This window comes from Pseudophryne corroboree, chromosome 1 (assembly GCF_028390025.1).
Source record: "Pseudophryne corroboree isolate aPseCor3 chromosome 1, aPseCor3.hap2, whole genome shotgun sequence".
Classification (NCBI taxonomy): domain Eukaryota; kingdom Metazoa; phylum Chordata; class Amphibia; order Anura; family Myobatrachidae; genus Pseudophryne; species Pseudophryne corroboree.
This window is the reverse complement of record NC_086444.1, coordinates 109,504,897-109,532,245: the sequence shown is the minus strand read 5'-3', so window position 1 is coordinate 109,532,245 and position 27,349 is coordinate 109,504,897. Positions and strand designations below refer to the sequence as shown.

Here is a 27,349-nt window from a genome sequence, read left to right as displayed (position 1 = left end):
TCTCCACTGATTCACTTCTCTGCTCTTATCACTGCTTAGTAAATGTCCCCCTAAGTCCCTTAATAGAGCTTAGTATACTACAACACCCCCCCCCCCTTCTAAGACCCCCTGGTATCGCTGTGGAGATGTGGAGTCTTTGTGAAGGAGCTGCGCTTCCCTGTGATTCCTGTTAGTGTAAGCTGCAGAGGGAAAATGGCGCTGGTGAGCTGCTGGATCCGCTCATAGTGAAGCCCCGCCCCCTTAATGGCACTCGGCTTCCCGCTTTTTTATACTGGCCTGAGGTAATTTTTATGCCTAACAGAGGGTTAAAACCCTTGTTAGGTATGTTAGCCAGTGTGGGTAATCAGTGGTGGTTCAGCGCGCCCCTCACATCGGGACACACTACACTGTATGTCCTCCTGAGCCGCCTGGAGCGCAGCCTGCACTCAGAGCTGTGCTCCTACACTTGTGCCGCCATTCCCGCCGGCGACCCGCTAACTGGGACGCCGGCGCTGTACTCACTACTCTTCTATCTTTTGGCTCTGTTAGGGGTGGCGGCGTGTTGCGGGAGGGTACGTTCGCTGTGGTGGGGCTTGCGAATGACTCCCTCAGGAGCTCAGTGTCCTGTCAGCGGAGAAATGGGACCATTAACTCTTTAGGAAGTTGGGCCATTCTCCCCTCTAAGTCCCACGAGGCAGACAGGCTGGTGCCAACCAGACCTGCCTGAAAATAACAAACAGAAAATAAATGCAGAAAACTCTTCAGGTGCTTCCCTAAGCGTGACCGGCTCCTCCGGGAACATTTTCTAAACTGAGTCTGGTAGGCGGGCATAGAGGGAGGAGCCAGTGCACACTATTGATTTCTTAAAGTGCCCAAGGCTCCTAGTGGACCCATCTATACCCCATGGTACTAATTAGGACCCCAGTATCCTCTAGGACATAAGAGAAAAATCATATTTATCCTTAGTTCTTTCCAGGAAAACCATCATGCTCACCCTCAGAGGCAGAACTACCATTGCAGCGGGGCTCATGAGGATTAAGGGGCCTACTGCTGCCCAGACCAGCATGAGTTATTTCCCCCCAAGCAGATCATTTTGAGCAATGTCGGATGAATGGCCTGGAGCAGAGAGCAAGGAGGGCACTACTGCCTGAGGGAACTTCTGCTTACCTTAGGTAGGCAGGGCTGACCTTGTGTGTGCCGGACTGATAGAGTAACTGTCACACCGCTGCGGCCGCCGCGCTTACCCCTCCGGGTGCGCTGGGTCTCCTGGCGGCCGTCCCCGCTGGTGGTCTCCGGGTCCCGGTGTCCCGTTGGCGCTGGTCCCGGCGGTCATTCAGAGTGTGGACGCCGCGGGTACGCCCAGCGTCCACGGAGGATGAGTGGGCGGGTGATGTTATCGGAGCTCCCCGCCAATCAAACGGAGGCGGGAAGTTCAAATTCAGACGCCGGGCAGAGCGTGTCTCCTACTTCTGCCAAACGAGCTTCTGTGCTCCCAGCATCCTGTGCTCCAGCATTCAGCGTGCTCCTCTGCTGCACAGACCTCTGTGCTCCCAGCATCCTGTGCTCCAGCATTCAGCATGCTCCTCTGCTGCACGGACCTCTGTGCTTCCAGCATCCTTGTGCTTCAGCAACGCTCACAATCCTTTGTCACCGTGTGCTACAGCAACGCTCACAATCCTTTGTCACCGTGTGCTTCAGCAACGCTCACGATCATTTGTTACCAAGTGCTTCAGTAACGCTCACAATCATCGGTCACCGTGTGCTTCAGCAACGCTCACAATCATCGGTCACCGTGTGCTACAGCAACGCTTACAATCCTTTGTCACCGTGTGCTTCAGCAACGCTCACGATCATTTGTTACCAAGTGCTTCAGCAACACTCACAATCAATTGTCACAGTGTTCTTCAACATCGCTCACAAATCCTCTAAATCACTGTGCTTTCAGCATCATCCTTAAATCCCTGTCTCTGTGCTTGTCAGCCTCAACCCCAGTGCTCCTCAGCATCACTCACAGTGATTCTTCAGCATCTCTCACAGTATTCACCAGCACCGTTCTCAATTCCTTGTCTTCCAGGTGGCTTCCGGTATCCGTCACGAACCTTGCCTGCCGCTAAATCCTGCATGAAGAAAACCTACATTCGGCCATCTCTACTTCGGCCCAGCTGTGGTTCCCCTTCCCGGTCACCGGAAGAACCCCCGAGTTCACAACACTCTCAACCCAGGTCAGTGATAGTATACTCAGGCCACATGGACCCGGGGGATCGGAACACAGAGTCGAGCGCCATCCAAAATTTGGCTTCCCGAGTCCAGAGTCAGGAGGCGACACAGGGCCAGGTGATGCAATATCTCCAGGAATTGTCCGGTCGATTGGATCAAATTCAAGCATCCTTAGCTTCAGTAATTCCGGTTCCAGGTCCCGTAACCGCCGCTTGCCGTTTCCAGTAATGTCCAACCTTCGGCCGGTACCAGGTCACGCCTACAGCTTCCTACTCCTTCCCGCTATAATGGGAATCCAAAGAATTGCTGTGGTTTTTTAAACCAGTGCGAAGTGAACTTCGAGCTTCTCTCACATAATTTCCCTACGGATCGGTCTAAGGTGGCGTATATTATTTCCCTGCTCGAAGGGTCAGCGTTGGATTGGGTGTCTCCGCTATGGGAACGATCTGATCCATTGGTTTCCAACTACACCGACTTCATCACGTCCTTTCGAAGAATCTTCGATGAGCCCGTCAGGATGACCACTGCTTCTTCCGACTTGCTCTGTGTCCGTCAGGGCTCCCGCTCCGTGGGTCAGTACGTGGTTCATTTCTAGACCATTGCCTCTGAACTTCGCTGGAATAATGACGCCCTGAGGGCTGCTTTCTGGAACAGTCTCTCCGACCGTCTGAAAGATGAGTTGGTCACTAGGGATCTGCCGGATCCATTAGAAGAGTTGATCTTCCTCTGCGTCAAGGTGGATCTCCGGATGCAGGAGCGTGGAGAACGTAGTCGATCCGATCGTTCCAGGTTCCGGCTTCCTCCTCCTAGGCCAGCGGCTGTACCAAGTCCGGACGAACCCATGCAAATTAACCGGTCCCGACTGTCTCCGGAGGAACGACAGCGTCGTCGTGAGGGTAAACTCTGTCTTTACTGTGGAGCCGCAGATCATTTCATCAAGTTTTGTAAATCCCGTCCGGGAAACGGGCAGGCCTAGCTTGTTCCGGAGGAGTCAAGTTGGGAGTCACGTCCAAATCTCTGGGGCTGCTGGGAATTTCGTTTCTTTCTCCTGTGTCCAAAGTCTGGATTTAAAGTTGCAGTCTATCAAACGGCCTATTTCAGTGATTCCGGAGATGCCTCACGATCTTGTCCTCGGGTTGCCTTGGCTCAAAACTCATAATCCCACATCGACTGGAAGTCTTCACAAATTCTGTCTTGGAGTTCATTCTGTCACACTAATTGCCTTACTCCCGTCTGTCCGCTCCATGCATCTTCTAGGTCGGATGAAGAGCTCATTCCGGAGGCCTATCAAGAGTTCACGAACGTGTTCTCTGAGCAGGCGGCTGATCAGTTACCACCCCATAGACCTTGGGACTGCCCCATTGACCTCATCCCAGGGAAGATGCCGCCTTGGGGTCGCACTTATCCTCTGTCTCTACCTGAGACCCAAGCAATGTCGGACTATATTAAATCCAATCTTCTTAAGGGATTCATTCGCCCCTCTATCTCTACGGCTGGAGCAGATTTCTTTGTCGTGAAGAAGGACGGGGGGCTAAGACCATGTATCGATTATCGTGGCCTAAACGATATCACCATCAAAAATAAATACCCCTTGCCGCTAATCACGGAGCTATTTGATAGGGTTCGTGGAGCCCACGTTTTTTCGAAGCTCGACTTGAGAGGAGCCTATAATCTTATACGTATCCGACAGGGGGACGAATGGAAGACCGCCTTCAATACCTGAGATGGGCATTACGAATATCTGGTAATGCCGTTCGGCCTTAGCAATGCTCCTGCCGTTTTCCAGGGATTCGTTAACGAAATCTTCCGAGACATGTTATACCAAAGTGTAGTGGTGTATTTAGACGACATTCTGATTTTTTCCAAGAATCTTGCAGAACACAGGTCAAAGAGGTACTTCTCCGACTACGAAAGAATCATCTCTACAGCAAGATTTCCAAATGTACCTTTGAGGTATCGTCAATTCCATTCCTCGGTTATGTCATCCCGGGTACGGAGCTTCGCATGGATCCGGAAAAACTCACTGCCATACGCGATTGGACTCAGCCTCTCTCTTTGAAAGCAGTACAAAGGTTCTTGGGCTTTGCAAATTACTACAGGAAATTCATTAGGGGTTTTTCCACCATTGTTGCACCCATTACTGCATTGACCAAAAAAGGTTCCAACCCGAGTTTGTGGTCTTCCGAAGCCGTGGAAGCTTTCACCCGGTTGAAATCAGCTTTTGTGTCAGCTTCGGTACTCCAACAACCAAATTTCGAAGAACCGTTCTTCCTGGAGGTCGATGCTTCCTGAGTCGGAGTCGGAGCCGTTCTTTCCCAGTTCTCTTCGGATAAGAAATTGCATCCATGTGGTTTCCATTCTCGTAAGTTCTCGCCTGCTGAACAGAACTACACTATTGGAGATCTGGAACTTTTGGCAATAAAATCCGCCTTCGAAGAATGGAGATACTTATTAGAAGGTGCCAAACATCTGATTACTATTTACACCGATCACAAGAACTTGTTGTACATCAAAACCGCACAATGCTTGAATCCCCGTCAAGCCAGATGGGCGCTCTTCTTTACTCGATTCTTTTTTGTTATTAAGTACCGGGCCGGGACTTTCAATACAAAAGCTGATGCTCTGTCTCGTTCTCTAACTGCCTCAGATGAAGAGAATTCCTTTGAGAGGAGTTTAATTCTCAGTCCAATCTCCATTTCCGCTGCTTCCACTTCTCTAGGTCCTCCTCCTGGAAGAATGTCTGTACCAGTTGAATTCCGACCAAGAATATTGCAGTGGGCCCATATCTCCAAGTTCTCCGGTCATCCGGGGGTCCAAAAAATGTTCGAATTCCTGCAAAGGTCTTACTGGTGGAACACCATGAGGAGGGATATACAAGATTATGTTAGTTCTTGTCCACAATGCACGCAGCACAAAACTCCTCGTCTGCCTCCTGCCGGATTGCTTCGTCCTCTGTCCATTCCTAGGAAACCCTGGACCCATATTTCTTTGGACTTCATTACCGAGTTGCCCCACTCCAAAGGTTACAATACCATCTGGGTGATTGTCGACCGTTTTTCGAAGATGGCACACTTCGTTCCGTTGACAGGTCTACCGACGGCTCCCAAACTGGCTCTACTATTTATCCAGGAGCACTTTCGTTTGCATGGCTTACCTCAGGAGGTGGTCTCAGATCGAGGGGTACAGTTCACTGCCAGGTTTTGGAGAGCTCTCTGTTCTGCCTTACAAATTAAACTCAAATTCTCGTCTGCCTATCATCCCCAAACAAATGGACAAACTGAACGGGTCAACCAGGATTTGGAGACTTTTCTCCGCGTTTATCTCTCCTTCACAGGACGACTGGGTATAACTGTTACCCTGGGCAGAGTTTGCCCATAACCATTTGTTTCATTCCTCCACTGGCGAATCTCCGTTCTTCATCAATTATGGGTTCCATTCACGGGTTCCAGAATTACCAATCCTTCTGTCGGAGGAGGTTCCGGCTGTAACTTCCACTTTACAACACTTCAGTCAAATTTGGAGTAGGGTTCATGCTAACCTCAAGAAAATCTCCGTCCGATACAAATTCTTTGCGGACAAGAAACGGCGGGCCGCTCCTCAATACAAGGTTGGCGATAGGGTATGGCTCTCCACCCGCAACCTCCGTCTAAAAGTACCCGCTATGAAATTTGCTACAAGGTTCATCGGTCCTTACCCTGTTTTACAAGTCCTGAATCCTGTGGTCTGCAAATTGGGTTTGCCCCTCTCACTTTCGTGTACCAAATTCTTTCCATGTTTCTCTCCTTCGTCCTCTCATCCTAAATCGTTTCCATTTAGAGCCTTCTAGTCCAACCTCAGTAGAGACTGAAACTGGAACAGAATTTGAGATCAAAACTATTCTGGACTCTTGTTACTATCATAAGAATCTACAATATTTGGTAGAATGGAAGGGTTATGGACCTGAAGAAAGAAGTTGGATAAAGGCTTCTGAGGTCACTGCTCCTCGACTAATCTGGATCTTTCATTCTAGACACCCAACAAAACCAGGAAAGTGTCCAGGGGCCACTCCTAGAGGAGGGGGTACTGTCACACCACCGCGGCCGCCGCGCTTACCCCTCCGGGTGCGCTGGGTCTCCTGGCGGCCATCCCCGCTGGTGGTCTCCGGGTCCCAGTGTCCCGTTGGCGCTGGTCCCGGCGGTCATTCAGAGTGTGGACACCGCGGGTACGCCCGGCGTCCACGGAGGATGAGTGGGCGGGTGACGTCATCGGCGCTCCCCGCCAATCAGACGGAGTTGGGAAGTTCAAATTCAGACGCCGGACAGAGCTCCGGCGCCTGAGTATCATCTCTTTCTTGGATAAGAGAACTCCAGTGCTCCAGCGTTTTAAGTGTCTCCTACTTCTGCCAAACGAGCTTCTGTGCTCCCAGCATCCTGTGCTCCAGCATTCAGCGTGTTCCTCTGCTGCACGGACCTCTGTGCTCCCAGCATCGTGCTCCTCTGCTGCACGGACCTCTGTGCTTCCAGCATCCTTGTGCTTCAGCAACGCTCACAATCATCGGTGACCGTGTGCTACAGCAACGCTCACAATCCTTTGTCACTGTGTGCTTCAGCAACGCTCACGATCATTTGTTACCAAGTGCTTCAGCAACACTCACAATCAATTGTCACAGTGTTCTTCAACATCACTCACAAATCCTCTAAATCACTGTGCTTTCAGCATCATCCTTAAATCCCTGTCTCTGTGCTTGTCAGCCTCAACCCCAGTGCTCCTCAGCATCACTCACAGTGATTCTTCAGCATCTCTCACAGTATTCACCAGCACCGTTCTCAAGTCCTTGTCTTTCAGGTGGCTTCCAGTATCCGTCACGAACCTTGCCTGCCGCTAAATCCTGCATGAAGAAAACCTACATTCGGCCATCTCTACTTCGGCCAAGCTGTGGTTCCCCTTCCCGGTCACCGGAAGAACCCCCGAGTTCACAACACTCTCAACCCAGGTCAGTGATAGTAACAGTGTGCCTCTAAGTAACAGCTGTACATTTTTTCTGATTCACTGATGTCTGTGAATTAAAGGCAGCTCACAACTGGTGTAACTGGTACTGTCATAGTCAGCCTGACCAAGTGCCAAACTGAGGAAAGCCCAAGTGGCCCCTGTCACAAACAGAGCAGAGTCCGCTGTATGTTCCTGCCCCCACCAAGGTACATGCCCCCTGTTCTCAATCTCCACACCTCTCATGATATTGTGCTTGTACCCCTGTAACCCACTGACTCTCCCTGTCACCCACTGCCTCCCCCTGTCACCCACTGCCTTTCCCTGTCACCCACTGCCATATGGCATATTGCGAACTTGGGTTGGGGTAGAGGAGGGGGGACTAAATTATACTTTTGCACCTGGGCTCACCACTCACAAGTCCCGCCACTGCTAACCCTTAAGGACAAATCAAGAATACCAGCTGGTCCTTAAAGTGCTCTGCATTGATTGCAAAAAAAGACTAACTATGTTAATGCCCATTGCCTGAGTAATGCGTGATGCATGAGTAAGTGGCTTTGCATTTTCTAATATCTGCTAACCACATGGCTAGTAATGAAACTAAACAAGCTAAAAGCCTATGCTACTAACAAAGTGACTGCTATCTTTATTAACACTTTCCTGTGCTTGGACTTTACCAGAGTAATGTTACTACTAATTTTAGTCTTAGCAGGATTTTTTTTATTGTTTTATTGTATTATTAATTATACTGTGGGGTGTGTGTGTGTGTGTGTGTGTGTGTGTGTGTGTGTGTATATATATATATATATATATATATATATATACACATATATTATATATATATATATATATATATAGTATATTATTATCAAACACTTGTTTACCAGCGCTACTGTTTTGAGATTGGTCGTTGTCCGTTTTAAGGGTTGAGTAATACAGGTTGAGTATCCCATATTCAAATATTCCGAAATACGTAATATTCCGAAATACGGACTTTTTTGAGTGAGAGTGAGATCGTGAAACCTTTGTTTTTTGATGGCTTAATGTACACAAACTTTGTTTAATACACAAAGTTATTAATAATATTGTATTAAATGACCTTCAGGCTGTGTATATAAGGTGTATATGAAACATAAATGAATTGTGTGAATGTACACACACTTTGTTTAATGCACAATGTTATAAAAAATATTGGCTAAAATGACCTTCAGGCTGTGTGTATAAGGTGTATATGTAACATAAATGCATTCTGTGCTTAGATTTAGGTCCCATAACCATGATATCTCATTATGGTATGCAATTATTCCAAAATACGGAAAATCCGATATCCAAAATACCTCTGGTCCCAAGCATTTTGGATAAGGGATACTCAACCTGTACTCTTTATTGAAAGCAGCAGGTGATTGGGTCTTTATATATGTTGGATTTCTGCACCAGGTTTTTTTCCTGTTAATCCTACCGGGAATAGGCAGTGGCAGGGGCCCATTATTAAGTGGTGTGGCGAGCCACCACAGAGGCTTGGCCAAACCATTGTAGAGGACATACCCTGCAGACAACATACAGTAGATACTACAGTGCATGGTCTGCTCAGAAGATTCCTGTCTACAAAGTAACTGACCATGTAATAGCGTAACAATTCGCCTGCGTTGTATGAAACCTGATATTAAAAGAGGAGATGGGGCCAGGGCCGGTGCAAGGTTTCTCAGAACCCTAGGCAAAACTTCAGCTTACTGCTCTTACCACCACCAATAGCCACTTTCCAACTCCTCAGTGAGCCAGAGTCTTATAAGTATCACAGCCACACCTACATTAAGTACAACTGTGACTCAGTAGTGCCCCCCAGATCCCAGCACCCTAGGCAGCTGCCTAATGGTAGAGCCGACCCTGGATGGGGCTCTCAGGCAGTGGGGCCCACCAGGGATTTTCCCTGTAGGCCAGTCCGACCCTGGATGTGGATGTATCTGATCTTGAAAAGTACAATGGCCCTCATTCCGAGTTGATCGGTCGCAAGGCGAATTTAGCAGAGTTACACACGCTAAGCCGCCGCCTACTGGGAGTGAATCTTAGCTTCTTAAAATTGCGACCGATGTATTCGCAATAATGCGATTACTAACTACTTAGCAGTTTCAGAGTAGCTCCAGACTTACTCTGCCTGTGCGATCAGTTCAGTGCTTGTCGTTCCTGGTTGACGTCACAAACACACCCAGCGTTCGCCCAGGCACTCCCACCGTTTCTCCGGCCACTCCTGCGTTTTTTCCGGAAACGGTAGCGTTTTCAGCCACACGCCCCTGAAACGCCGTGTTTCCGCCCAGTAACACCCATTTCCTGTCAATCACATTACGTTCGCCGGAGCGAAGAAAAAGCCGTGAGTAAAAATACTTTCTTCATAGTAAAGTTACTTGGCGCAGTCGCAGTGCGAACATTGCGCATGCGTACTAAGCGGATTTTCACTGCGATGCGATGAAAAATACCGAGCGAACAACTCGGAATGAGGGCCAATGTTGGGAGGTATGCAAAAATGATAGGTTAGTGAATAATTGTATTTGCCTTTTGACTTTAGGATATATAACATACATTTCTGTAAATATAAAATAGTATATTCACCTGTGTCTGAGTCGGATGTATAGACATTTTTTTAAAAAGCTTCTGTAAGAATTCAGTCACACTCTCCCAAGGGTAAACACTGTTAGAGCCATCTAGGACGATCACTAGATCCAGTTGGGTTACGCATTCTGGGAATACATTGTTCATACAGCAGGTGAGAGTATGTTCATCTTTTCCTGGCCAGACAGCATACAATGCACTAAACCCTACCTTGTACACCTGGTGCAATAGAGTTTAAAACTTGAAATGTAGAGCTGACATTTGAACAAATTCCAGTTGTATAGTGTAAGCTTCCACACTTGTACGCATAGAGAGGACCACATGCCTTTGGGAGAAGAAGAAGAGCAGTTCATTAATACAGTAAGTCTTCGAAGAGCAACCCACAGTAAGTTTTTGAAGAGCAACCCACCCAAAAAGCAACGCAAGGTGACTTTGGGAATATGGTTCATGATTAGGTAGATCATGGCTGTAGATTATGTTTCTCTGCTTTTAGCTTGTAAAAGTGCTCTTCCCTTAGCAAAACTATCTATATACACAAAGTGTACATAGGGGCTGGTTGCTATTCACACAGGTGCTGGGTCTGTGTACGGAGCGGGCGTGCAAAATCGTGTTGGGTATATAGACGCCTCCTGCTGGCTTCTCTGATTTGCTGTTGTGTCCAAAGGCACAACCTCGGATCATCTGCACGAACATCGGACATCTGAGTAACCCTCATCATACCAAATCTAGTTTTACTTACCATAAATCCACCTTTAGGATTTGTGACCAAAGTGGATCCCATTGTCATGTTTTCTTTCACCTCAGTGACATTTGCAATGGTTGTAAATCCTACAACAAACAGCTATGTTAAAATATGATAGACACATTAATAAATAGCATGTCCCCTATCACCGCATTATTATGTCACCTATCACTGCATGATACAAGCATTATTATTCAAATATTGTGAATAATTCCATCTGATTCCTTAACCCATGGATGAGCATTGGGTTTTTATACTTTGAAGACTAGCGCAAATTTCACTCTAGGTAATTTATACAGCTCCAGAAATGTACAGCACAATTTAAGGCTAGTTCTTGTGAGTACAGTGATACCAAATATCTCTTTTCCTTTTTTTTCATTTTTATTTCATTTTCCTTTTCATTCAGATATATCCATATAAAAGTTCTATGTTGTTTCCACTTACTTGGCAAGTCAATCTTTGTGCATTTTGATTGGCCGTTCACTTTACATTTATATACATCTCCTGTTCTGCGAGTTGGCTGACCCTCCAGTGGTGACCCAATGAGCACCCTAAATGTGAAAGAGTTATGCAAGATACAATATAGGACTACACAACGTAAAACAGTACAAAAAAAAATACTGCAGCACCATGATTGCATTACCCCAATACAGTCATATAGTGGCAAAAATAACCACTAATGACTGAAAATCATAGTGGATTTCAGTGGTTGTTTCAGGGAAGTAACAGGTGGGTGGCTAGCCAGATGCGGGCGTGTCATTATAGTATTATAATTTTAGCTGAAGTTTCACAATGCCACAAACTGTCCATTGGGGTGTGGATTATTAGATCTACACTAAAAAGGTCGACCACTAATGGTTGGCATGCATTAGGTCAACAGGGTCAAATGCCATCAGTCAGAAGGTCGACATGGAATAGGTAGGCAGTAAAAAAAAGGTCGACATGGAAGTGGTCAACACAAAAAAGTAGACACAATTTAAAAAATTTTTTTTGGGGGGGTGTTTTGTCACTTTTCTACCACAAACAAGCCCTATTAGTGTACTGCTTCATCTCACATGGCCATGCTTCAGGCAAGATTACTATTCCCAATCGTAGTCTACGTGCATGGTAAAGTATGAAAAAGTTGAAAAAAAAACACAAAAACTTATGTCAACCATATGTGTGTTGATCATTGTCATGTCGCACTTTTGAGCTGCCTACCTTTTAACATGTTGACATTTTGACCGCATCGACCTAATGCATGTTGACCATTAGTGGTTGACCTATTGACTGTAGACCTTTTTAGTGTACATCTACAGATCAGATACCTTAAATTCACATCTCAAGGAGACAAATTCATGAAATGGACTATAATATTGGATAATATCCCCTTTGGGGATCCGAGCAGAACTGAACCCCAGCTTGGACCACCGTTGGTGATCTGAGTGGACAGAGTCGCAAGTCGAGTCTTCCCTTGAGTTCGCAACTCGGATTAAAAAACAGAATCTGGTGTTTTGGATTGATTTCAGGTGCCATTTCACTCAGGAGAGTGTATGGTGAGGTGGGCAAAATTGACTGGAAATTAATGTTCTTGATGTTAATAATACTATAGGAGCAAAAACTGGTCCAAGTTACACGATTTTAGCTGTTTATATCGATTTGTAACAATTTTTGGAGTTGGTATGATATACCGCTGGACGGGATGCCGGCAGTCATAATACCGACAGCGGCATCCCGTCCATCAGGGGTGCCAGAATGTGTTGTTGGGGGGGGGGGGTATATATAAAAATACATTTTGGCGCTCCCCCCCAGGCGGGGAGCGCTTACCCCCCAGATCACTGCGGAGAATCTGATTCAAAACTCTGGCGCCGCAGCATGCTGGCCCGTGTCCTCCTGTCCTAGCCTGCTCTCAGATGCATTACTGGGAGGAGGCATGGCCATGGTAAGCCTGCTGGCACATCCCCGCTTCCTCCCAGTAATGCCTCTGTGAAGGGCCGGCTGTACAGGACACGGGGCAACACGCTGCGGCGCCGGAGTTTTGAAGTCACAGTCTCCGCGGTGATCTGGGGGGTAAGCACTCCCCCTCCCCACTCCTGCGCCTCTGTCATGTTTGGGGGGGGGGGGGGCATGCTGCCCACTTGCTTCCCCCATTCCGACACCTATGTAGTCCATCAAAATCCCGACCACCCACCAGAAAGTACCCTAACCCTCCCTTGTGGGTGCCTAACCCTAACCCTCCCCGGTGGTGCCTAACCCAGACCCTCCCCGCTTGATGCCTAACCCTAACCTCCCCTTGTAAGTGCCTAACCCCCCCTCCCTCCACAGTACCTAATCATCCCCTTTCCATCCCTGCAACCTAACCCTAAACCCCCTTCTAATACCTAAACCTTACCTTCCACCCCCCACGGCAGGACGCGAGCGCATCCCGCTAACAGAACGTTCGGGATTCCAGGCGTCAGAATTTTGACGCCGGTATCCCAAGCTCCATCGGGATTGTAATGCCGACATTATGCCACCGTTCGGAATTCCGGTGTCGGTATTTCAACTACATCTCAACCAAACCACGATGATGATTTAGATCCAAAACCAAAACATGGAGGTATACGCACATCTCAACTATAATATTATCCTATAGAAGAAGACAGTAATAGAATAATACTTTCATTTACCATTTTCCCTCATCATTTTCAAATTGCTGAACTGTATATCCAAACATGTCATCCACCGAACCACTGAACGATAAACCATTTTTCACATCCACATTAAAAGTCTCGGCGACCTTCAGCAGAGCTGTGATGGAAACAAACATGTAATGTTTCTAATGAATATTCATGCTGGTAATTTGATTAAAAATCAAACTACGCTAATGACAATTGTAGATGAATCCATTAATTAAAAATATTCTATTAGTGATAATTAGATACTGAATCCAATATTATGCTTGGATTGAAAGCACACCTTTCTGCATGGCTTCCAGGAGACATGAAGGTTGGGTAGGAGACAACAAGAGGGCTTGACAACACTGAGAGCTATTGAAAGATGATGGGGAAATCACGTTATCCATCGCCACCCAACACAGTACACTTTAATACATTATGTCCTTGAGACAACTTGTTTCCTGAGTGGGCAGAGCGTGATGATGTAATTTGTATCATGGTCCCACCCACGTTCTAGCAGCTAAGCCTGTTCTTTCAGGAGACTCGGAGATCCCACTAATTTGGGAGTGTGGATCTGAGAATGAAAGAGGCTACATAGAGCCTTTACTATGTGATGCAGAAACATTTCTACTGCCGGGAACCCGACCGCGGGGTTGCGTTCGATATGCCAGCGCTTGGGATGCCTGCGGTCAAAATACTGACCATGGCACCCCAATGTTGAGAATCCCGACAAGGGAAAGGTAAGTATACTTACCTCTATTTAATGCCCCCCTAACTCCAATCACCCCGCTCCCTTCCCGGAGCCTAAACCTAGCCCCCCCCCCCCCACACACACACACGCAGCCTAACCCTAACCCTCCCCGGTGGTGCCTAAACATAAACCCCCTCCCCGCAGCTTAAATCTAACCCTCTCTCCCCGCAGCTTACCTGTCCGGCAGCCCGGCAACTCGATAGGGGTCCTATCGGTCGGGATTCTGCTGCTGGGATTGTGTATTGTGTCCCTAGCAGTGTCGGGATTCCAGTGTCGGTATTTTGACTGTCGGGATCCCGCCCGCTGGGATCCTGACTGGATCCCAAAAAGAGCTATTTTGTGGGATAAACCGATACTGCACTTAGGCAATCTTTATGCTAGGCACGTTACTGAGTATTCCCATCTCTTTTTATGCTTCTGTCATCTGTATAATATTCACGCTGCATAGAGATTAGAAATATTTCCAAAACTGCGTCTAAAATATTCATCATGTTCTGCGTTTGGCTGGAAATTTTGCACCTTTTGCTTACAGAATTTGTCCCTCAGTGTTTTCAGCCTTACCACAAGCCACACCACACAGCAGAATGAATTTACCGTTGCTGCTCTATTCATACTGTATATTATACATTTCATGAAATGTAAATTTACAAATACTTGAAATTCCATTACCTGAAAGAAAAAACTTGCGGAACCCAGTTTGCATCACTGGGAATGTGTGCCACTGAAAAACTGCTCTGCGGATAAACATGATTTGCACAAAACTGAGTTGGAATCTCACCAATTTCTGCGCTGGGAATCAAATTATTATGGATGAGGTGGCAACTCCTGAGAATTGGTTGGAACAAGAAAATAACAGCCTGTACCACTACCAAGGTCAGGTGATGGATACCTCTGGAAGGTTACAATGTTAGCATATTACAGTGTTAGGTTCCTGGTGCTCAGAACAGGAGAGATGTTGCGTAGTGAGTCCAGAGCACCAGGACGTGACGCTGAAATAAGGTGTGGTATGGAAATAGCCCCTAGCACCCTACCTCCATTGTTTCACCCGTGTGGTCAGTTCACGCCTGTGTGACTATGGTTTCTTGGGCCCACGGCAGCTGCGTTTGAAGGGCGGATTAGGTCTGCCCAACTCCGATGCCCCCAGGTCTTAGAGTGAGACAAGGCGTGAACCGAGACAGGATAATAACAAGGGGACCTCTAACTAAAGCAAACAGAAAGCTAGGGGCTACTAACAACCCTAAAACTAAATATATGTGCGGCACGCCGCCAAGGGAAAAGAACAACAAAGGAGATGCTGTCCACACGCCGACACAATACTGTTGTGTACCGGCGGTGACAGCATATGCAGAACCCTCTGCAAGACACCAGTAACAAATATAACCAAAGAATACAGCGGCCTAGGCCGACGGACGCGGCAAAGCCGCTACTCACGGAACCGGTACAAATACTGGCAAACGGACAGGAACCCCCAATGTAGCCGACACAGGCTCTCAGAACCGGAGGACAGGCAGAATCCCAAACGACAGACCGGTGGACACCAAGAAGCCAGATACTCGATCAGGCACAGACAAAGCCACAGGACTTCTGGACAGGAACGCTTCACGGCAGGACACGGGATCAGACACTGGATCAGACACTGGATCAGACACTGGAACAGACACTGGAACAGACACTGGAACAGACACTCAGGAACTGGCAGGAACTAGCTCATAACTCAAGAACTATCACCAGCGTCTGTGTATTGCACTGAGCCAGAATATAACAGAGAGCCCTAATTAATTATGTTGTGCAGCTGCCCTGTTGCATGACTCCAAACTGACAAGATGCAATTAGCAGACAGGTGAGGCCAAACACATGGAAACAGGCTGCAATTACACAGACTCACCACCGACAGCAAACAAGAATCTTCTAAACCAGAGCAAAGGGAAATCCTGGCCTGCAAGAGAACTATTAACATAAAATAGGAATGAACCACTACCTGTGGTTCATAACATACAGCCCCCCTTTTACTCTTCAGATAGAAAGCAGCTGAAATGTGTCTTTGTTCAGCCCCTGAGTGTACAGCCTCAGCTACTGTATATGTAAATTTAATTCTAATCTGCTGAGAAACACCTCATCCACAGCTGGCAGCGCTCTGTGGGCCTAATTCTGAGTTGATCGCAGCAGCAAATTTGTTAGCAGTTGGGCAAAACCATGTGCACTACAGGGGGGGACAGATATAAAATGTGCAGAGAGAGTTAGTTTTGGGTGGGGTGTATTCAAACTGAAATCTAAATTCCAGTGTAAAAATAAAGCAGCCAGTATTTACCCCGCACAGAAACGAAATAACCCACCCAAATCTAACTCTCTCTGCTCATGTTATATCTGCCCCTCCTGCAGTGCACATGGTTTTGCCCAATTGCTAACAAATTTGCTGCTGCGATCAACTCAGAATTACCCCCTGTATCCGCCCTTCCACAATATGATATATTGATGAACATTTATTAAAAATTAGAATGTAATTATAAAGTTAAACTAAAAAAAAAGGTTGAAGAGGTCTACTTAGATTCCACGATGTTATATGTCTAAGAAATGAATTGCAACCACAGCAAAATCAAAGAAGAGATACATTTTATTATATATTTTATTCACCTTAATAAAGTGAATAATATAAAAATCTAAAATCACAGACAGTACTCGGAGACTGATGAAACCGTGAAAAAGACCCAGAGGGTATGTTTTATTCAATGACATTTCGGGGACGTATACCCTTCCTTTGTTTTCCCATAGAATCCCCTCATTTACTAAAATTCAATTTGCAAATCAATTTGAAATCAAACTCAAAATCGAAACTCAAATCCTCAAAAAGTTTAGAATGATGTTAAACATTCGATGTTGGCTTCTAAACCCATTCTAATGGTAGGAAATTGATAGTGATGAGTTTTTAAGTACCCAAAAGCATGTAGGGCAGTGTGGAGTTAGTAATAATGGATGTCCAAGGTTATTGTATGTAGTGAACCTGCCTGCATAATGCCAATCGGCACCTAACTGAGATAACCATGGAGGATCAATCATAGCACCATCAGCAGCTTCATGAGTTGAATAGTACACATATTTATACTTTTAGACATCATATTTATTCCATGAATGTGCAATAGATAGCACCAGAGCACAATATTGGGCATTTTGGCTGGATTATAAAATGAGTTTTAAATGTTGTAACTGGCTATCCTGGTTCCTCCCATGATGCATACATCCTCAGCAATTCATCCCCGTCTGCAAAAATTCTTGTGGGACAAATGCCAGAGGGGTGGTGGTTGGGTAAAATACCAGTGCTAATAAAGCAGCTAATAGTAATTTTTACTCTACTGTTCTATTTTGTTCCCCTACTAAAAAAGGTAATTTAGGCTATGGCTGGTGATCCTGGCTTCTGACTCCATTGTCAAATTCACAAACTCCTGCTGAGAATAAGTATAAAGAACCACATATAGCCACCCAAACCATGACAGAATGCACATTTGGTTTATTTAAAAAAGATATTTGGAAGACATATTATTATATCATTTGGCAAAAGTATTCGACAATGTGCTCTGCTGCCATCTATTGCATAATCGCGCATTAAATAAACCCCCCCCCCCCCAGATTATGCAATAAACGGAGCAGACAGAGGTTTTTTTTTTACCAGCAACTGACTTAGAGGGTAATTCAGATCTGATTACTGCTGTGCGTTTTTGCTCAATGGCTGATCAGGTCCAAACTGCGCATGCATATGCACAACAATGCGCAGGAGCGTCGGGCAGCTACAACGGGATTCGTCGGTCAGCAACGAGATGGTGCGAAGGAGCCATTCACATGGGCGTACGCAAGGTGATTGACAGGAAGAGGCCATTTGTGGGTGACAACTAGAGGATGATTGGCCATAGGGCCTACAGGGAAGATTCCCGGTGGGCCGGCGCACCCGCGGGGCCTGTTTTGTTTAAGGACATGTGGTCCTATTTATAGACATAATGAATAAGATGCCAAACAATTTGCATATTTGAAAATTACTTTGCCACTTAGCCTGTGATTGCAGATGATCTAGTGTATGCTCTGTCTGCCTGCTTGGCTGACATATAAGATTGAGTGAATAGTGATTGGAATTAGAGATGAGCGGGTTCGGTTTCTCTGAAACCGAACCCGCACGAACTTCATGTTTTTTTTACGGGTCCGAGCAGACTCGGATCCTCCCGCCTTGCTCGGTTAACCCGAGCGCGCCCGAACGTCATCATGATGCTGTCGGATTCTCGCGAGACTCGGATTCTATATAAGGAGCCGCGCGTCGCCGCCATTTTCACACGTGCATTGAGATTGATAGGGAGAGGACGTGGCTGGCGTCCTCTCCATTAGAAATTAGATTAGAAGAGAGAGAGAGATTGTGCAGAGTCAGACAGAGTTTACCACAGTGACCAGTGCAGTTGTTGTTAGATAACTTTTATTTATTTTAATATAATATATCCGTTCTCTGCTATATCCGTTCTCTGCCTGAAAAAAAACGATACACAGCAGCAGCCAGTCACACAGTGTGACTCAGTCTGTGTGCACTCAGCTCAGCCCAGTGTGCTGCACATCAATGTATAAAAGGCAAAGCTTATAATAATTGTGGGGGAGACTGGGGAGCACTGCAGGTTGTTATAGCAGGAGCCCCCAGGAGTACATAATATTATATTAATTTAAAATTAAACAGTGCACACTTTTGCTGCAGGAGTGCCACTGCCAGTGTGACTAGTGGTGACCAGTGCCTGACCACCAGTATAGTAGTATATTGTTGTATGTATTGTATACTATCTCTTTATCAACCAGTCTATATTAGCAGCAGACACAGTACAGTGCGGTAGTTCACGGCTGTGGCTACCTCTGTGTCGGCAGTCGGAACTCGGCAGGCAGTCCGTCCATCCATAATTGTATTACAATATATACCACCTAACCGTGGTATTTTTTTTTCTTTCTTTATACCGTCGTCATAGTGTCATACTAGTTGTTACGAGTATACTACTATCTCTTTATCAACCAGTGTACAGTGCGGTAGTTCACGGCTGTGGCTACCTCTGTGTCGGCAGTCGGCAGGCAGTCCGTCCATCCATAATTGTATTATTATTATAATATATACCACCTAACCGTGGTTTTTTTTTCATTCTTTATACCGTCATAGTGTCATACTAGTTGTTACGAGTATACTACTATCTCTTTATCAACCAGTGTACAGTGCGGTAGTTCACGGCTGTGGCTACCTCTGTGTCGGCAGTCGGCAGGCAGTCCGTCCATCCATAATTGTATTATTATTATAATATATACCACCTAACCGTGGTTTTTTTTTCATTCTTTATACCGTCGTCATAGTGTCATACTAGTTGTTACGAGTATACTACTATCTCTTTATCAACCAGTGTACAGTGCGGTAGTTCACGGCTGTGGCTACCTCTGTGTCGGCAGTCGGCAGGCAGTCCGTCCATCCATAATTGTATTATTATTATAATATATACCACCTAACCGTGGTTTTTTTTTCATTCTTTATACCGTCGTCATAGTGTCATACTAGTTGTTACGAGTATACTACTATCTCTTTATCAACCAGTGTACAGTGCGGTAGTTCACGGCTGTGGCTACCTCTGTGTCGGCACTCGGCAGGCAGTCCGTCCATCCATAATTGTATTATTATTATAATATATACCACCTAACTGTGGTATTTTTTTTTCTTTCTTTATACCGTCGTCATAGTGTCATACTAGTTGTTACGAGTATACTACTATCTCTTTATCAACCAGTGTACAGTGCGGTAGTTCACGGCTGTGGCTACCTCTGTGTCGGCAGTCGGCAGGCAGTCCGTCCATCCATAATTGTATTATTATTATAATATATACCACCTAACTGTGGTATTTTTTTTTCTTTCTTTATACCGTCGTCATAGTGTCATACTAGTTGTTACGAGTATACTACTATCTCTTTATCAACCAGTGTACAGTGCGGTAGTTCACGGCTGTGGCTACCTCTGTGTCGGCAGTCGGCAGGCAGTCCGTCCATCCATAATTGTATTATTATTATAATATATACCACCTAACCGTGGTTTTTTTTTCATTCTTTATACCGTCGTCATAGTGTCATACTAGTTGTTACGAGTATACTACTATCTCTTTATCAACCAGTGTACAGTGCGGTAGTTCACGGCTGTGGCTACCTCTGTGTCGGCAGTCGGCAGGCAGTCCGTCCATCCATAATTGTATTATTATTATAATATATACCACCTAACTGTGGTATTTTTTTTTCTTTCTTTATACCGTCGTCATAGTGTCATACTAGTTGTTACGAGTATACTACTATCTCTTTATCAACCAGTGTACAGTGCGGTAGTTCACGGCTGTGGCTACCTCTGTGTCGGCAGTCGGCAGGCAGTCCGTCCATCCATAATTGTATTATTATTATAATATATACCACCTAACCGTGGTTTTTTTATACCACCTAACCGTGGCAGTCCGTCCATAATTGTATACTAGTATCCAATCCATCCATCTCCATTGTTTACCTGAGGTGCCTTTTAGTTCTGCCTATAAAATATGGAGAACAAAAAAGTTGAGGTTCCAAAATTAGGGAAAGATCAAGATCCACTTCCACCTCGTGCTGAAGCTGCTGCCACTAGTCATGGCCGAGACGATGAAATGCCAGCAACGTCGTCTGCCAAGGCCGATGCCCAATGTCATAGTACAGAGCATGTCAAATCCAAAACACCAAATATCAGAAAAAAAAGGACTCCAAAGCCTAAAATAAAATTGTCGGAGGAGAAGCGTAAACTTGCCAATATGCCATTTACCACACGGAGTGGCAAGGAACGGCTGAGGCCCTGGCCTATGTTCATGGCTAGTGGTTCAGCTTCACATGAGGATGGAAGCACTCAGCCTCTCGCTAGAAAACTGAAAAGACTCAAGCTGGCAAAAGCACCGCAAAGAACTGTGCGTTCTTTGAAATCCCAAATCCACAAGGAGAGTCCAATTGTGTCGTTTGCGATGCCTGACCTTCCCAACACTGGACGTGAAGAGCATGCGCCTTCCACTATTTGCATGCCCCCTGCAAGTGCTGGAAGGAGCACCCGCAGTCCAGTTCCTGATAGTCAGATTGAAGATGTCAGTGTTGAAGTACACCAGGATGAGGAGGATATGGGTGTTGCTGGCGCTGGGGAGGAAATTGACCAGGAGGATTCTGATGGTGAGGTGGTTTGTTTAAGTCAGGCACCCGGGGAGACACCTGTTGTCCGTGGGAGGAATATGGCCGTTGACATGCCAGGTGAAAATACCAAAAAAATCAGCTCTTCGGTGTGGAGGTATTTCACCAGAAATGCGGACAACAGGTGTCAAGCCGTGTGTTCCCTTTGTCAAGCTGTAATAAGTAGGGGTAAGGACGTTAACCACCTCGGAACATCCTCCCTTATACGTCACCTGCAGCGCATTCATAATAAGTCAGTGACAAGTTCAAAAACTTTGGGTGACAGCGGAAGCAGTCCACTGACCAGTAAATCCCTTCCTCTTGTAACCAAGCTCACGCAAACCACCCCACCAACTCCCTCAGTGTCAATTTCCTCCTTCCCCAGGAATGCCAATAGTCCTGCAGGCCATGTCACTGGCAAGTCTGACGAGTCCTCTCCTGCCTGTGATTCCTCCGATGCATCCTTGCGTGTAACGCCTACTGCTGCTGGCGCTGCTGTTGTTGCCGCTGGGAGTCGATGGTCATCCCAGAGGGGAAGTCGTAAGCCCACTTGTACTACTTCCAGTAAGCAATTGACTGTTCAACAGTCCTTTGCGAGGAAGATGAAATATCACAGCAGTCATCCTACTGCAAAGCGGATAACTGAGTCCTTGACAACTATGTTGGTGTTAGACGTGCGTCCGGTATCCGCCGTTAGTTCACAGGGAACTAGACAATTTATTGAGGCAGTGTGCCCCCGTTACCAAATACCATCTAGGTTCCACTTCTCTAGGCAGGCGATACCGAGAATGTACACGGACGTCAGAAAAAGACTCACCAGTGTCCTAAAAAATGCAGTTGTACCCAATGTCCACTTAACCACGGACATGTGGACAAGTGGAGCAGGGCAGGGTCAGGACTATATGACTGTGACAGCCCACTGGGTAGATGTATGGACTCCCGCCGCAAGAACAGCAGCGGCGGCACCAGTAGCAGCATCTCGCAAACGCCAACTCTTTCCTAGGCAGGCTACGCTTTGTATCACCGCTTTCCAGAATACGCACACAGCTGAAAACCTCTTACGGCAACTGAGGAAGATCATCGCGGAATGGCTTACCCCAATTGGACTCTCCTGTGGATTTGTGGCATCGGACAACGCCAGCAATATTGTGTGTGCATTAAATATGGGCAAATTCCAGCACGTCCCATGTTTTGCACATACCTTGAATTTGGTGGTGCAGAATTTTTAAAAAAACGACAGGGGCGTGCAAGAGATGCTGTCGGTGGCCAGAAAAATTGCGGGACACTTTCGGCGTACAGGCACCACGTACAGAAGACTGGAGCACCACCAAAAACTACTGAACCTGCCCTGCCATCATCTGAAGCAAGAAGTGGTAACGAGGTGGAATTCAACCCTCTATATGCTTCAGAGGTTGGAGGAGCAGCAAAAGGCCATTCAAGCCTATACAATTGAGCACGATATAGGAGATGGAATGCACCTGTCTCAAGTGCAGTGGAGAATGATTTCAACGTTGTGCAAGGTTCTGATGCCCTTTGAACTTGCCACACGTGAAGTCAGTTCAGACACTGCCAGCCTGAGTCAGGTCATTCCCCTCATCAGGCTTTTGCAGAAGAAGCTGGAGGCATTGAAGAAGGAGCTAACACGGAGCGATTCCGCTAGGCATGTGGGACTTGTGGATGCAGCCCTTAATTCGCTTAACAAGGATTCACGGGTGGTCAATCTGTTGAAATCAGAGCACTACATTTTGGCCACCGTGCTCGATCCTAGATTTAAAGCCTACCTTGGATCTCTCTTTCCGGCAGACACAGGTCTGCTGGGGTTGAAAGACCTGCTGGTGACAAAATTGTCAAGTCAAGCGGAACGCGACCTGTCAACATCTCCTCCTTCACATTCTCCCGCAACTGGGGGTGCGAGGAAAAGGCTCAGAATTCCGAGCCCACCCGCTGGCGGTGATGCAGGGCAGTCTGGAGCGACTGCTGATGCTGACATCTGGTCCGGACTGAAGGACCTGACAACGATTACGGACATGTCGTCTACTGTCACTGCATATGATTCTCTCAACATTGATAGAATGGTGGAGGATTATATGAGTGACCGCATCCAAGTAGGCACGTCACACAGTCCGTACTTATACTGGCAGGAAAAAGAGGCAATTTGGAGGCCCTTGCACAAACTGGCTTTATTCTACCTAAGTTGCCCTCCCACAAGTGTGTACTCCGAAAGAGTGTTTAGTGCCGCCGCTCACCTTGTCAGCAATCGGCGTACGAGGTTACATCCAGAAAATGTGGAGAAGATGATGTTCATTAAAATGAATTATAATCAATTCCTCCGCGGAGACATTGACCAGCAGCAATTGCCTCCACAAAGTACACAGGGAGCTGAGATGGTGGATTCCAGTGGGGACGAATTGATAATCTGTGAGGAGGGGGATGTACACGGTGATATATCGGAGGGTGAAGATGAGGTGGACATCTTGCCTCTGTAGAGCCAGTTTGTGCAAGGAGAGATTAATTGCTTCTTTTTTGGGGGGGGTCCAAACCAACCCGTCATATCAGTCACAGTCGTGTGGCAGACCCTGTCACTGAAATGATGGGTTGGTTAAAGTGTGCATGTCCTGTTTTGTTTATACAACATAAGGGTGGGTGGGAGGGCCCAAGGATAATTCCATCTTGCACCTCTTTTTTCTTTTCTTTTTCTTTGCATCATGTGCTGATTGGGGAGGGTTTTTTGGAAGGGACATCCTGCGTGACACTGCAGTGCCACTCCTAGATGGGCCCGGTGTTTGTGTCGGCCACTAGGGTCGCTTATCTTTCTCACACAGTCAGCTACCTCATTGCGCCTCTTTTTTTCTTTGCGTCATGTGCTGTTTGGGGAGGGTTTTTTGGAAGGGACATCCTGCGTGACACTGCAGTGCCACTCCTAGATGGGCCCGGTGTTTGTGTCGGCCACTAGGGTCGCTTATCTTACTCACACAGCGACCTCGGTGCAAATTTTAGGACTAAAAATAATATTGTGAGGTGTGATGTGTTCAGAATAGGCTGAAAATGAGTGTAAATTATGTTTTTTGAGGTTAATAATACTTTGGGATCAAAATTACCCCCAAATTCTATGATTTAAGCTGTTTTTTAGGGTTTTTTGAAAAAAACACCCGAATCCAAAACACACCCGAATCCGACAAAAAAAATTCGGTGAGGTTTTGCCAAAACGCGGTCGAACCCAAAACACGGCCGCGGAACCGAACCCAAAACCAAAACACAAAACCCGAAAAATTTCAGGCGCTCATCTCTAATTGGAATACAGTTGGTGTAATAAGCAAGAAAATATATCTTTCTAAAGAATGACATAGTTTCCTAAATTCTGAAGGTGGATCATATAATGTGCTCATAATATGTAATTTTATTTCCTTTTAACTTCCCCTTGATGCTGGACATGCCCACTATCTGGAAAGTCTTGGCGGGAGGGTGCTGCTGCCATGGCCCATGGCTGGACCTTACTCCTGTGGTGCTGCCCATGTGGGGCCACTAGTACAAATTTTTCCAGGGCCGCTTTTTGTTCCCAATCCGTCCCTGGTGACAACTTACTGTTTGCAGGGAGTGTCTGAAAAAATAAGGCGTGTCCAAGCATTTTGAGGGATGGTTTCTGACATTAGCTCCGGCTCCGATCAGCAGGATTCAATCGCAATGGAAGAGTAAGTCCTGGGCTGTGCAGAAACTGCACAAACTGGTTTTTAGCAGCTCTGCTAACACACAGGAAAGCACACTTGCACAGCAAAAATACACTCCCCCTGTAGGCGGCGACTATCTGATCGCAGGACAGTAAAAAACACTGCCCAGCGATCAGATCTGAATTACCCCCTATGGGTGCACAGAAAGTAAAAGGCAGCCACGATGGCAGATTAGAGCTGTGCTTATTGCCAACTGTTTCAGCTGTAAGTATTTAAAAAAGGAGAGTTATGGTAGACTTACCATTGTTAACTCTCTGCAAGGTACATTGGGTTCCACAGGGAAACATTGGGGTGCAGAGTGAATCATGATCCAGAGGCGCCAACAGACTGAAGCTTTAGGCTGTCCTAGGATGCATTGGGGCCTCCTCTATAACCCCGCCTCCAGGTACTGTGACAGTTTCGTTAAACAGTCCAATACAGGAGCAGGTAGATGTTAGTCACATTCTCACGACAGGAGAAGGAACCAGCGGCTAATGCCATACAAACCCATAGAAGCTAGATGCGTCAGGGTGGGCGCCCTGTGGAACCCAATGTACCTCGCAGAAAGGGAGTTAACAATGGTAAGTCTAACATAACTCTCCTTTTCTGCAGCAGGTTACATTGGTTTCCGCAGGGAAACATTGGGGATGTCCTAAAGCAGTTCCTCAAGGGAGGGGACGCGCCTTAGCGGGTATGAGAACCCAGCGTCCAAAGGAAGCATCCTGGGAGGCGGAAGTATCAAAGGCATAGAACCTAGTAAGCGTGTTCACCGAGGACCACGTAGCCGCCTTGCACAATTGTTCTGCGGATGCACCATGGCGATATGCCCAAGAAAGTCCAACAGACCGAATAGAATGGGCATTAATAGCAGCAGGAGCTGGGAAACCAGCCTAAGCTTGTGCAATCACCATTCTAATCCATCGGGCCAAAGTTTGCTTATTCGCAGGCCAGCCACGTATATGAAAACCAAACAAGACAAAAAGGGAATCTGACCACCTGATAGAGGCAGTCCTCTGCACATAGATACGGAGAGCCCGTACCACATCCAAAGACCATTCTTTGGAGGTATCACTGACCTGGTTTGGGAGTGTTGTGGACTCGGGGTTTCTTCCGGTGACTGGGAAGAGGAACCGCAACTGGGCCGCAGCAGAGATGGCCGAATGTAGGTTTTCCTCATGCAGGGTTTGGACGGCGGGCAGGAAGCACATGTGGATGCTCGAGGTCTCCTGAAAGACAAAACTTGTAAAGGCGCTGATGAATAATGAAGAGTACCGTAACACACAGGGGTGTTTGGGGCACTGAGGTGCTCGGAGGCACTGAGGCACTTGGAGTCACTGAGGTGCTTGGAGGCACTTTGGTGCTTGGAGGCACTGAGGCGCTTAGAGTCACAGGTGCTTGGAGGTACTGGGGCGCTTAGAGTCACTGAGGTGCTTGGAGGCTCTGAGGTGCTTGGAGGTACTGGGGTTCTTGGAGGCACTGAGGTGCTTGGAGGCACTGAGGCGCTTGGAGTCTCTGAGGCGCTTGGAGTCACTGAGGCGCTTGGAGGCACTGGGGTGCTTGGAGGCACTGGGGTCCGTCTGGGAGGGCTGGAAACCACAGGGATACGGGAGCACTGGAGATCACAACTCTAATAGAATAGATGATACTCAGGCGCCGGAGCTCTATCCCGCGTCTGAATTTGAACTTCCCGCCAGTGTCCGATTGGTGGGACGTGTTGATGACGTCACCCGCACCTTCAGTGGACGCCGGGCGTACCCGCGACGTCCACACTCACTATCGCTGGACGGAGCGCCGGTAGCCGGAAACCGCCAGCGAGGACGGCCGCCCGGAGACCCAGCGCGCCTGGAGAGGTAAGTACGGCAGCCGCGGCGGCGACATGACAGTACCCCCTCCTCTAGGAGTGGCCCCTGGACACTTTCCTGGTTTCGTAGGGTGTCTAGAATGGAAAATCCGGATTAGTCGAGGAGCTGAGACCTCAGAAGCTCTTACCCAACTTCTCTCCTCAGGACTATAACCTTTCCACTCTACCAGATATTGCAGGTTCTTATGACGGTAACGAGAGTCCAGAATAGTTTTGATCTCGAAGTCTGTTCCGGTTTCAGTTTCTACTGAGGTAGGTCTAGAAGACTTTGAATGAAAACGATTAAGGACGAGAGGATGAAGAAGAGAAACATGGAAGGCATTTGGTATACGTAGGTGAGAAGGTAAACACAACTTACAGACCACAGGATTCAGGACTTGTAGCACAGGATAAGGACCGATGAACCTTGGAGCAAATTTCATAGTGGGTACCTTTAACCGGAGATTACGTGTGGAAAGCTATACCCTATCACCAACCTTGTATTGAGGAGCGGCTCGCCGTTTCTTATCCGCAAAGAACTTGTATCGGACAGAAACCTTTTTAAGACTATCATGAACCTTACTCCAAATTTGTCTGAAGTGTAGTAAAGTGGAAGTCACAGCTGGAACCTCTTCTGTCGGAAGAATTGGCAATTCCGGAACTCATGGGTGGAACCCATAGTTGATGAAGAATGGAGACTCG

The 27,349-nt window shown here is 46.9% G+C and overlaps 1 protein-coding gene across 1 annotated transcript in view; it reads right to left on the bottom strand.

The window, feature by feature from the left end:
- The window catches only part of ITGA1 (integrin subunit alpha 1), a 334,632-nt gene that overhangs the window by 216,964 nt on the left and 90,319 nt on the right, over positions 1 to 27,349 (bottom strand). The window contains exons 3-7 of the mRNA XM_063964201.1: positions 13,156 to 13,276; positions 10,952 to 11,058; positions 10,505 to 10,593; positions 9,976 to 10,090; positions 9,766 to 9,893 (exon numbers count right to left, since the gene is read on the bottom strand). Of these exons, the coding sequence (XP_063820271.1) occupies positions 9,766 to 9,893; positions 9,976 to 10,090; positions 10,505 to 10,593; positions 10,952 to 11,058; positions 13,156 to 13,276 (560 nt within the window). The remainder of the gene's footprint in view (positions 1 to 9,765; positions 9,894 to 9,975; positions 10,091 to 10,504; positions 10,594 to 10,951; positions 11,059 to 13,155; positions 13,277 to 27,349) is intronic.